General features: G+C 55.0%; 1 protein-coding gene across 7 annotated transcripts in view; it reads right to left on the bottom strand.

Annotated features, from left to right (window-relative positions):
- Window positions 1-778: 778 nt before the first annotated feature.
- The window catches only part of Iqce (IQ motif containing E), a 41,096-nt gene continuing 29,437 nt past the window's right edge, over window positions 779-12,437 (bottom strand). For 3 of the 7 annotated variants that reach the window (XM_048330233.1, XM_048330240.1, XM_048330247.1), the window contains 8 exons: window positions 11,996-12,263; window positions 8,653-8,850; window positions 8,281-8,304; window positions 5,771-5,881; window positions 5,240-5,361; window positions 5,000-5,109; window positions 4,356-4,448; window positions 779-2,325 (listed from right to left, as the gene is read on the bottom strand). In XM_048330233.1, coding sequence (XP_048186190.1) covers window positions 2,183-2,325; window positions 4,356-4,448; window positions 5,000-5,109; window positions 5,240-5,361; window positions 5,771-5,881; window positions 8,281-8,304; window positions 8,653-8,850; window positions 11,996-12,263 — 1,069 coding nt within the window. In that variant the 3' untranslated portion in view covers window positions 779-2,182. Of the gene's footprint in view, window positions 2,326-4,341; window positions 5,110-5,239; window positions 5,362-5,770; window positions 5,882-8,280; window positions 8,305-8,652; window positions 8,851-11,995; window positions 12,264-12,437 lie in introns of those variants that run through there. The other 4 variants (XM_048330243.1, XM_048330244.1, XM_048330245.1 and 1 more) reach the window with 4 other exon arrangements.

Below are 12,437 nucleotides of genomic sequence, written 5' to 3'. Positions count from 1 at the left end.
AGGTATTTATATCTTCAATGATGAAGCTCAGCTCGGTGTATTATCTTGGTAGATTGGAGCCAGGTCCTTTTTTTTTTTTTTTTTTTTTAACAGGATTTTAGTCTTTTTACAAGGAAGGTTTTGGTCTGTCTGCTGGATAGAAATCTCAGTCCTCATTTCCTTTGTTAGAAGGCAAAAATAGATATTCATCAGACAGAAGGCAGGCAGCACCTGCAGTCAGGGTCACTTGAATTGGGTCCCACAGATCCAGCCAGCACACGCCATGCCAGCCCAACGCCAGGGGCTGGGCTCTGGGAATCCAGCTCTGCTTCTGCTCTGCTTGCTAACCTTTTAAATTTTTGTACAGTACCGGGACTTTGAACCTAGGGTCTGGGCAGCATCCTTTAGTTTTCTGCCCTACTGCTTTTGAGTCACAGCTCCACTTCCTGCTTCTTGGTGATTTTACCAGTGACTTTCCTGCCCAAGCTGTCTACGCTCCTCAGATCTCAGCCTCCTGAGGATTACAGGTGAGCGCCACTGGTGCTGACCTCTGGAATGTTCTTCTCAAGTAGACTGCCTACCCAGCTTGTAGCAGGTAGTTTTGCTATAGCTCTTTAGGTTCAAGGACGAATTAGCTCCCGGCCAAAAGTGTGCATGTTTGGCTCCCCAGGGCTGTCAGTCCAGCTGCCTCAGGGGCCCCGCCCCCACCCCTTCCCACCGGTGGGTCCTGTGGGGTGGGCCACACCTCACAATCCCAACTCCTGGTTCCCTAGCCTGCCCTGCAGGCCCTGGGGACGCTCCCAGCGCTGGACATCAACTGGAGCGCGGGCTTGAGGTACGGTCATTTACTGAGGTAGCTTCGGGGTGGAATGTTTGCATAGATAACAGCGCTGGGCCAGAGGACAGCCGGGGACAGGTACATATTTACAATTCTGGGGAAAAGTCAGAGGTCCAGGGCCAAGCTTGACCTTCTCCTCCCTCCGCCCTGGGCCAGGCACCTACAGGTCAGGCTACAGGACCCGAGGATGTGCAGATCTTCCCAAAGCTGAAGTCCTGCCCCGAGCCCCCTCTCCTGAAGCGGAGGCATGCTGACCGGCCCGAGCAAGGACATCCTGAGGATGAACTTCCCCTTGCCTTGTCACCCATTGCTCAGGGTTGCTGGTTCTCAGGCCACACAGGACGGAGCAGCCATTCTGCCAGTGCTGAACACTGCAGGGCCGCCGTGTCACACTCTTGTGCTCTGGAGGGCGGCACAGGCATACCTGTCAGCTGTGCCCTGCCCTGCCCCAGGGCTGGGCAGGTAGATGAGTTGGTGCTCCTCCTTCCTGGTCCCCCTCCCTGAGGCTTCCATCTCAAGATGGCCAGGGGTACCCATCCAAGGGGGCAGAGGAGCCCAGCATGCCCTAAGTTATCCTGAGAGGCTGGCCACCCATCCCAGGGGAACTCTTGGGCCTGGGCCATAGACCTGGGCTCCATGGGGGCTGCTCGCCCTTGAGCGTGCCTTGGCTGGCGTCAGGACTGGAGCTGACCCTGGGGGACAAGCCGTCTCTTGGCCCTGCCTTCCTGTGGGGTGACCCCCTCCCAGCTGCTGATCTGGCATAGTCGCAGTGACGCTCTGCACTCCTGCAGTGGTTGCCCACCCATGGCAGGTCCTGCCCACAGTCCTGCCTAGAAAGGGCAGTGCCCACAGGGCAGAGAGTAGCAAGGAGCTCATGTGAGGACCTGGATGTGTGTGGTGTCACCCAGGCCATGACGTGGGCTCGCTGCTGCAGAGATGACGGGCGGGTAGCAGGGGTGGGGGAGACAGGGGGAGCCCAACTCACCCCCCCTAAAGGCACTTGTCTGCAGGGAGAAGTGGGAGGCCCTAGCTAGCGATGACATAGATGACACCACAGCATCGGCTGGGATGAAGAAGCCCCTCCCAGGTCACAGGTCAATGTCAGGAGGAAAGGTGCTGCCTGACTGGTCTTTGCAGGGCTTCCGGCTGCTCCTGGTTCTGGGACAAAGTTCTTAACTGCAGTCAGAGTGGAGTGAGATAGAGTTGGCCACCTGGCCTTCTCCACAGAATGGCACGGCTGGCAGGGACCTGTGCTGAGGCCGTGGGCGGGGTGCATGCTGTTCTGTCTTTCCAGTACCATGTTCCCCAGAGCATGCCTCGTCCTTTGCCCCTGGCAGCCCCTCTGCCTGGAAATGGCAGTGGGGCCTAGAAGTGGGAGGGGTTATTCTTCATGGGCAGAGAGGGCGCGATGATGATGATGTCGTCGTCAGAGTCATCGGAAGTGCTGTCTTCCACGTTGTCCATGGGCGGGGGTGAGGCTGGCTGCGGGTCTGGAGGAAAGGGCTCTGCTGAGGTGAGCCAGAAGGGGAGGTTAGCGAGTGATCAAGGGGCCATTCCAAGATCCTGCCCCCTCCACCTCAAAGCAAGAACAAAGCACCCCCCTTGCCCCCCAGCAGAGGCAGCCAGCTGAGGGCAGGGTCTGGAAGCCTGTGCACACTGCCACAAGGCCCTGCTGCTATCTCCAACACTGAGGAGCTGGGCTATTTCCTGAGATCCAAACACTTGCGGAGGGATGTGGGTGTCATGGAGCACGAGAGGCAGGGGCCTCAGGGCTGCCAGCCAGGGATAGCTGAGGATTTCGTCCCCAGATGCCACTTCCACCATACCAACTCCTTTACCAGGATGGGGACAGGCAACAGGAATGCCACCCTGGATGGCAGGGGAGAGAGGGAAGGGAGCAGACCCAAGGGTGGGCAGGAGTTACCACAGCCAGGAGCCTCATTCTTGCCAGCCTTCTCTGGCTCACATCTGTAATCTGAGCTACTTGGGAGGCTTGGGATCAAGATTTGAGGCCAATCTGGGCAGGAAAAAAAGTCTTCAGTGGTGGGCTGGACCAAGTAGTGTGCATTTGCACTCCTCACTGCTGGCCTGTGCCTGATGCTTGAGCTCAAAAATGACAAGCAAAAGCCAGAACAGGGGTCATGGTTTGGTGGTAAGAGCACTCACTTTATTCTTATAGCTGCTGGATGTCAGTGGCCTTATGCCTGCAATCCTTAGCAGGAGGCTGAGATCTGAGGGTCATGGTTCAAAACCAGCCTGGGCAGGAAAATCCATGAATTTTATCTCCAATTAACCACCAAAAAGCCAGAGGTGGATCTGCTGCTACTCAAGTGATATAGTGCTATCCAAGAGCAAAATGGCTCAAGGACAGTGCCCAGGCCCTGAGCTCAAGCCCCAAGACTGACATACAAAAACAAACAAACAAACAAAAAGCTAGCAATAGTATGGTTGTTCAAGTGGGTAGAATACTAGCCAAGTGAAAAAGCTCTCAGGCTGAATTCAAGCCCCAGCACCAGTTAAAAAAAAACAAAACAAAACAAAAACCCATAGACGAAAGTGGCACTGTGGCTCAAGTGGTAGAACACTTGCCTTTGAGCACAGAGGCTCACAGACAGCGTGACCAGGTCCTGAGTTCAAGCCCCAGGACTAGAAAAACAAAAACAAAAACAAAACCCCATAGCCAATCTAGTGCTTATGCCTGGCACCAGGCATTAAGGTGGCAGTGGCTAGTGTCTGATTCTAACCACTCAGGAGGCTGAGATCTGCAGGATTGTGGTTTGGCGTCCATCTGACCTGGATGTTTGCTGTGTCTGTGCTGGCACCTGTGGTCAGGTGGCTGAATCTACTTTAAGGTCACTTGCCCTGGACAGATGAAAGGGCAACATACCCAGACACTTCAGGCCTGTCCAAATAATCTAAAGGTCACCAGACAGCGGGTTTGGTGACATCAGGATAAACCAGGATTTTGGAGAACAGCCTTCTGGGGTGCTGGGGCTCCGGTGCCTGCCATGTTCCTGAGCTTTGCAGATGGGGATTTGGAGACAGTACCAATGTGGACTGTGTTCTAGTTCTGACAAAGTTAGAAAAGCAATGGCTCAGTTTGGCAGGGGGAAGGGGGGAGGACGACAAAATGCTATTTCAAACATGATAGGGCGGCAAAAGTGGCTCAGACTTGTAATCCTAGCTATTCAGGAAACTGAGCTCCTGGAGGATTGAGGTTTGAAGCCAGCTAGGGTAAAAAAGTCTGCGAGACTCCATCTCCAAGTAACCAGCAGTGGACTGGAGGTATGGCTAAAATGGAAGAGCACCGGCCTTGAGCAAAAAAAGGCTCTGGAAAGTGCTAGGCTCCAAGTTCAAGCCCTGGTCTAAGGACAAACCAACAATAACAACTAAACATGGTGTCGGGCTTGGAGGGACTGACAGGGTGTGCCTAAGGCAGAGAGGCCTGGCCAGGGGCTGGTCACAGCTTTATCCTCACTGTGGGGCTTTCTGCCATCAGAGAACAGGGTAAGTGCTGAGGACAGTGCAACCTCCTTACCAGAGTGCAGCTGTGGGCCCAACGTCTCCCGGGGCCCAGGCTGGGGTTCCTCCTCTGTGGTCTCCCCACTGCTCGCTTCGCTCTGCTCCTTATCTGGGGGTGAGGGGGACACACAAACCGGGCCTCATTCTAAGTATGGCTCTTTCCCATCTGTCACTGTTCATGGTCCAGGCCTTCTCTGCCACCCAGGAGCTTAGCTGAGGAACCTCCCTGGGAGGCCTACGGGATACGTCTCTGCCTAGTGATGCCCCGAGTCTCAGGACCAGATTTCTGGGGGGTCGGAAGTGACACTGAGGCTGTCTAGTCTGTTCCCACTGTGCTGAGGTGTAGAGATGCCTGGGAGGCAGGGCAGGACCGGTGGGCCGAAGACCTCAGGGTCAGCCTTAGGACGTCAATGAGTTTCAGGATTTATTTGGTCCGCTGGCCAGGGAAGGAACAGGGCCTTGCTGGCTGGCAGCCAGGTGAGATGCCTACCAGGGCCTGGGCCTGTGTGCAGCTCTAGGAGCTCCATGCAGCTCCAGCACCAGGGATGCGGCTGGGCGTAAGCAGTGGCTGAGCCCCAAGCTTCTGGAAGGTGACCATGCTTTGGGTTTGAACCTTGGAGGGCTAGCTGCTCCAACACCAGGGCAGAGTGTGTGCATTACCAGGAGAAGTTTCGAGGGAGGGCGGGGAGGCAGCTTCTGGGGGGGTGGCCGGGTCAGCTTTCCTTGGGTACATGGTGGTGGTGGCGGTGGCTGTCCCTTTGCTAGTGACACTGGAAGAGACAAGGCCTCAGTTAACTTGGGCAGTGCTCACTGATCTGCTAAGGCAACTTCCTGCCTAGATGGCCTTACCCCAGGCCTGCCCAGGGCCCCACCCTGGTCCTTACCCACAGGAGTACTCACCTGTACCTGTCCCGGGCCAGGTACCCCCGGAGGACAGACTGGATGACAGTGATGGCCTCCTCTTGGCCCGGGGTAGCCTCAGTGTGTGGGGTGGAGATGGAGACCAGGGGCTCTGGAGAGCTCTGAGGGCAAGGACAACAGGGGAGACGCCCTCTAGCACCTTGCTGGCCTGAGTGGTGCCTTTCCAGGTGACCCCTCACTGCTTTCAACCTCCAGATGCCAGGAAACTCTGGAGGTGGTTTAGGTTCCCAGTCACAGCCTCCCAGTGCTGGGATCAAAGGCATGAAGTACCATGCCTGGCTGGGAGGTTCTCACAATACACACCTCATCTCCATGAGGTAGGAGGGGCTGATGTGGACAGCATGGCCTTATTTTTGGCACGCTATTTTTGGTGGCAGACATGCTACTATGTGCCTCTCCAGCCCTCAGAGCAAGCAGGCCTCTAAGGAAGGTTAAGCTCACCAGCCCACCCAGAAGTGCCCCTGCTGGGTTTGCCCAGGGCCATGGGCTGCGTCCAGCCCCAATGGTTACCTGGTCCTGCGGGGCTGGCACGGGGGGCGATGTGGAATCATGTGCGTGGCTAGAGAGCAGCCTGGCTCGCGCCAGGTGTCCCCTGAAAGCCACCTGCAGCGCCACAGTTGCCTAGTGGGAGAGGACACGCTGGAAGAGACTGAGGGAGACGAGTGGATGCAGAAATGTGTGTGGATGCAGAAGTGTGTGTGTGTGTGTGTGTGTGTGTGTGTGTGTAGGGTGGGGGTCTAACCTCCTGGGGCAGAGGCACTGGGAGGTGACCACAGGGTGCCCCAGCCGGGAGCTCAGGCTGCCATCTGCACTGCATCTGGAGGGGTTCCGGACTCCTCCACCTATGTCATCCCAGGTGCCCTAGGCTCTCACCTCAGGCGCCAGGGTGATAGGCAATCACGAGGGGTTATCTGTCCCCTCACCTAGCCTTGGCGGCTTTCTAGCCCCCAAGGCCCCAGGATGATGCTCTGTGCTTTGGGCAACAGCTGCCTGACGCCTGCAATCACCTGGCAGGGCATTCGCTGATGCCTGCGTTTACTGCCAGAGACGCAACTTCAGAGGACAAGTGTGCATGTGGACCAGAGGTTCAGCCCCTTCTGCACAGCCATCAGAAAGACCTCTGTCTTCTCCCAAGAAGTCGGCAGCCCAGAGCAGCAGCTCACCCCACTAATCTCGTTTCTTAGGGGGTGGAGGTCCTTTATGGTTTAAAGTTTACTTGTTTTCTTGAGATTAAGTCTCACTGTGTAGTTTAGGCTGGCCTCAAATCCTCTCAATCCTGTGGCCTCCCAAGTGCCAAGGAAGTTTTTTAAGTACTGGGGATTGAACTCAGCAACTGGGGGTTCTACTGTTTGAGCCATGCCTCCAGCCCAAGGGCATTTCCAACTGTGTTAACAGTACATTAGATTCTCCGCCTGTCACTAGCTTAGTGGGCAGAGTGCAGGGGCTCTGGGCTGGACCAGTTAACCCCATGCCACCAGGCCCAGAACCACTGCACCATCAGCCATCCTGGTCCATCCATATCCATGGAGATGGCCCATGTGTAGCTTCGCTGGCGGCTGTCACTCAATGTGTTTCCAAGGCTCATCTCATGGCTGGGTCACTCCCACCATGTGGACCAGATTCTGCCTCTGCCTCCCCACAGGCATGACTACTGGTGGCAGAGGTCAAGTTCAAAGTTCTCTGCCAAGCTGTTCCCAGCACTCATGCAGGTCCGGCTTCCAGAGGGCCAGCCAAGCCCCAGCGGCTTCCTGCACACAGCCAGCACGTGCTAATGACCAGACTGTGTGTTCTTTTGTTTGGAGACACATCACACTGGCCTGCTACTCCCAATCATCCTTCCTAGGCCTCCCAAGTGTGCCTGGCTGGGGACTGTTATTTTAAATTGTGGCTATCTTGGGAGAAGTGACTGCTAGCTGTAGCTGGAGTCTCCTGGCGGCATCTGCCTCAGTGAAGTCGGCAACAGTACTGTGTGTGGCTTAGTGGAGAGATCATGGCAACCACATGAAGCTTGAGGCTCCGGCAGTGGAGGAAGCTACTCTGTATCACAAGGCATGTACTTTTCTTCAGGCACGTTTGTTGGGGTGGAGATAGAGAAGGTGGCATGGGTCTCACCAGGGAAGGAGCGAACGGGGAGGAGTGACAGAGCACGATGAGGACGGGGGCATGGCAGGGGTGGTGGGGCTATGTATGCTGGTATCTGAAATGGCCACTGCAGCCTGGGAGGACAAGAGGCGACCCCAGAGTGCTAGAGAGGGGCCGAGGGTGAGACTCCTGAGGGAGGCTATCCTGCCCCTGAGGGGCTGAGGCTGAAGATGGGAGCTGAAGGTTGCCTGGTTGCCTCCTGGCCTTGAACTCTGGCTATTCTTTCTTCAGCCTGAGGTGTCAAGCAGCAAGGCCCAGAGGCCTTGTCCACATGAATGACACGAAGCTTTCAGTCTAGGGGCGGCTCAGAACTGCCCAGTGCACCTCCCTTAGCTCGTGTCCCCTCCTCCCATGTTCCGGCCGGCTGCTGCGGTCCCCTTGGGCATGACCAATGTGGACCTCCTGCCTACCAGGCCACATGCCCTCCCTGGCTACCTGAGTCTCCCTGCCGACGGGCGACGGGGCAGCTGTGGCCCTCGCTGGACTGCTTCACACAGGACGAGGTGGGCCGAGAGCATGCATGAGTAACTGAGTTTTTTCTCTTTTTGGGCAGGACTGGGGTTTGCACTCTGGACCTTGCACGCCACAGGCAGGTACTCTACTGTGAACCATGCCCTCAGTCCTCTTTACTTTTTAGCTTGTTTTACAGAAAGAGTCTTGTGCTTTTGTCTGGGGTGGCCTTGGACCCTCCCTTCTCCTCCTACCTGTGCCCCTATTTATTTGGCACTTTTATTTGATATTTCTACTACTTATGTGTTTTAAACTTAATGTGAGGGTTTGATTTCACAAATATCAGGACTTAAGGCTAGGTCTGTCAGTATCTCTCAGTGATTCCAAGTAACACATCTTCTGAAATTGGTAAAATTAACTCTGCTTACCTCATCCAGAATAGCTTTTCTTCTCTGAAACAGAGTTTAAAAAATGAGTTAGCAAGAGTAAGATGGGTTCCTCCAGCCAGTTCACCCATCACCATATCACCATGTCACAGGGGTAGGGGGCAGAGGTGAGAAGCGGGAGGGAGGAGCTGGAAACCAAGGATGTGCTGGAGGAGACCAAAGCCACCAGGGCCACAGAAGGGCTCAAACACGATAAGGAACCACAATTGCAATAATTTTAGGAGGATAAGCAACTACTGAACCTCTGTGGCCCATCAGGACAACTCCTTCCCCTGCAGCCCATTTCCAGGTATAGAAGCAAAGGTTGGGATGACCTGAGCTGCGGGGACTCCCTGAGCCGCGGCACTCACTCACCTGCTGCTGGCAGGCCTTCCACCAGGCCTGCAGGGTCCTGGCGGCATCCTCTTTCCTGTCAGAGCAGGGGCTGGGAATGGGGTCGGGGCTGAGGGACTCAGGGCAGTCCTCCTGCCCGTCCTCGCTGCAGGAATCCAGCTCTAAGTCAGGGGGCGAGTGCTCACTGCAGGGCGAGGGTGTGCGGAGCTCCTCCGGGTCCTGCAGGAAATGGAGGAGTGTGGGCTGTTGCACACAGATGCCTATCAGCCTTAAGGCAGGATATTGCCTGGCTGGCTGGCGAGACTAGGAATCCGTGCGCTGCATCTTTATCACACCTCCTGATCGAGACGCTACTCCAGGGGCAGTGCAGAGGTGCTGAGGAGGACGTAGTCCACAGGACAGCCACAAATCCTTGAATCTCAGGACTCAAGGATTAGTTGGTTTTATTCTGGGTGTGGAGGCTCACAGCTGTAATCCCAGCTACTTGGGGGACAAGTTGAGAAGATGGCTATTTGAGGACGGATGGGACAAGTCTGCAAGATCCCCCCCATCTCAACAAGAAAACTGGGTATGATAGCTTATACCCATGATCCCAGGTTCTAAGAAGGCAGGGGCAGGGAGGATCATGGTTTGAGGCCATCTGGGCAATACTTAGTGATACTCCACCACAACCAACAGGCTAGGCATGGTGAAGCACAACTGTAATCTCAGCTGCTTGGAGCCACAGGCAGGGGGATCTCAGCCCAAGCTGGCCCAGACAAAAATGTGAGACTCTATCTGAAAAACAAGCAAGAGGGGCTAGGGGCAGCGCTCCAGTGCTACAGTGCCTGCCTAGCAAGTGTGAGGTTCTCAGTTCACTCCCCACTGTTGAAAAAAAGTGTTGGTATGCATACAAATCCCATGAGGCAACTGTTGAGGAATGTTGCAACCCACAATTCATCATTCACATGTGACGCTGAGCACTGACCACCTCCAATACTCCCAGCTGAGTCCATTCCCCCTTTTTAAGACAGAATTGTGTTTGTGTGTATGTGCCTAGGCCCTATCCCTGACCTTTGTTCAAGGTTAGCACACTACCACTTGAGCCACAGCTGCGCTTAGGCTTTTGGGGGATAGTTAATTGGACATAAGAGTCTAACAGACTTTCCTGCCTAGGCTGGCTTTGAACCATGATCCTCAGATCTTAGCCTCTTGAGAGTGGCTGAGATTGTAGGCATGAGCCACTAGTGCCTGGTTCAAAATGTATTTACTATAAAAACTCAATAGGAAAAGAAAGCAAAAGGGCTCATAATCCCATCACACAGAAGACATTTTTTTCTGGCAGTACTTCCAGGAATATTTCTTTTTTTCTTTTTTTGCCAGTCCTGGGTGAACTCAGGGCCTGAGCACTGTCCCTGGCTTCTTTTTACTTAAGGATCACACTCTACCACTTGAGCCACAGCACCACTTCTGTTTTTTCTGTTTATGTGGTGCTGAGGAATCGAACTCAGTGCTTGATACATGTTAGGCGAACAATCTACCACTAGGCCACATTCCCAGCCCCTCCAGACATATTTCTAAGTATAAAATTTAAAAATAAAAAGGAGTTGAGTGTGGTGGCACATGTCTATAATCCTAACACTCAGGAGGCTGAGGCAGGAGGATCCCATAGTGAGTTCCGTGTGTGTGTGTGTGTGTGTGTGTGTGTGTGTGTGTGTGTGTGTGATGGACTAAGGAGGTCAGCACACAGGATGGGGTCCCACAGGCTGTGTGGAGGCCACCTTCCTGGAGGGCTCTGTGTCCAGTTAGCAGTCAGGAAAGGAGCCATCCTTTCTGTCTTCAAGTGCCAAAAGCAGACCGGAAAGCTGCTGCTGTCTCCTTGTGAGTGGCCATGGCAGGAGTGGTGAGCAGGCTCCCCCTCCAGGTCACACTCCCCACCAGCTGCAGGTGGAGGGTGAGGGACGGGACCTCGGGCAGCCGTTTTCCCAATGCGCAGGACCCCTGTGCTTCTTCACTGCTGAGCACCTCAGCAGGGACGGGTCACTGAACCCTGCTGTCACCCATGTCTCTCAAGCACCCAGCTGTGGCTTTTTCCAGTGCCCAAAGCGACAGGACCCCAGGGAGGACACTCCACCCTACCTGCCACCCACACGGAATGAATAGCAGAGGGAAGTAGGGGCCTCCCCCACACTCACCTGGCCTGGGGTGGTGACCCTGGGGGCAGGCAGAATGCACATGTGCAGGGAACAGTGAAAGCAGAAGGGGGGTGGGAATGTGACTTGGGGTCCTTTAGGTCAGTATCAAAAGTACTGGGAAAACCCACAGCAACACAAAATGTTTTTTAGGACAGACAGGTGACTCCCACGAGCAGCCTTGCCCTGCCAGCAGGGGGTGCCAGAATCATAGACACCACACCATGGGAGACGGGGGCCCAGGTGGAGCTCCTGAAACCTCTCCAGGTGCCTCCCAGTCATCCACAAGGCTGTGGTTTGTCAATCTGAGTGTCAATCTGCTTTGAAGGCCTCAGGCAAACCAGAAACCAGCACTGGAAGAAGTCAGTGCAGATTGAAACCACACCAAAAGAAGCCAAACCCTGCCTACCATGTTCAGATAGGGGCAGGTCCAGGACCTCAGCCATCCACCTGGAGGCCAAGGACTATTTCCTCCCCATCAGACCACCTGCTATGAAGACTCACAGCCTCTGGACCACAGAACAGGGGAGGGGAAGTGGGTTCCTCCCAGACCACTCTGCATTTTTCTCTCTTTTCTTCTTTTTGGGGTGGGGTGGGGTGGGGAGGGGTTGATACCATGACTTCACGCATGCTAGGCAAGTACTCCACATCTCCTGCTCTTGTTTGTTTTTTTGAGACAAGGTCTCACTATGTAGTAGCCCAGGATGGCCTTGAATTTTGAGATCCTCCTGCCTCAGCCTCCAGAGGCTGGGATTTCAAGTGGGGACTACCACACCTAGCCCACAAGGCTTATCTTTTGTGTACCATGTGAACCATGTGATGGGGCCTCATGGAGCAAATGATGGCCACAGGAGCTTAATACCTGGTCTTGGTTTCTGTGTATGCGGATGTCAGCTGATACTTGCTACCTGGATGGTCACCATGTACACCTCCTATGCAGGCAGGTGAGGGAGACCCAGTTCTCCAGGTCAGGAGCAAGGGTATCCCTTCCTGTGCCTGTCACAGAGCTAGGCAGCTCGAGAGGGCAAGGCTCTGTCCATCATCTGACTGGGGACTGTAACCTTGGCTTCTACACATACCGCCTGGTTTCAGAACGGATGGTCAGGAGGCATGGGGCCTGAGGAGAACAGGGAGCATGGGGCATCAGCTAAGCACACCCCTAATGAAGGGAGTTGAAGCAACAGACACTCTACCTCAGGGACCAGGTCCCCAGAAGCCAGGTCTGCAGGAGCTGTATCCACTGAGGCCACATCCTCAGGAGTTAGGACCATGGGAGCTTCATCCACGGGAGACAGATCCACAGGAGACAGGTCCACGGGAGACAGGTCCACAGGAGACAGGTCTATAGGAGCCTCACTCACAGAAGCCAAGTCCGTGGGAACCACGTCCAGGGAAGCATCTGCCTCTTCTCTCTTAGCTTCTAGCTCTCGACACTTTCTGGTCAGTGTTTGAATCTCCTCTCTACAGTGGGTAGGGCACAGAGGACACCTTAGTTGTCACTGGAGAAATGGCTGGCTGTCACACAACGGGACAGGCTGTAGAGAGCAGGTGGCCACCTAGCAGAGGTAGCAGAGACCCCACCACACAGCAGTGCTTCCCGCCATTTCCTTGGGGCTGTGAGCCCGGCCAAGGACC

The sequence above is a fragment of the Perognathus longimembris genome, chromosome 1 (genome assembly GCF_023159225.1).
Source record: "Perognathus longimembris pacificus isolate PPM17 chromosome 1, ASM2315922v1, whole genome shotgun sequence".
Classification (NCBI taxonomy): domain Eukaryota; kingdom Metazoa; phylum Chordata; class Mammalia; order Rodentia; family Heteromyidae; genus Perognathus; species Perognathus longimembris.
Note: the sequence above shows the minus strand (reverse complement) of the source record. Positions and strands in the feature narration are given on the sequence as shown.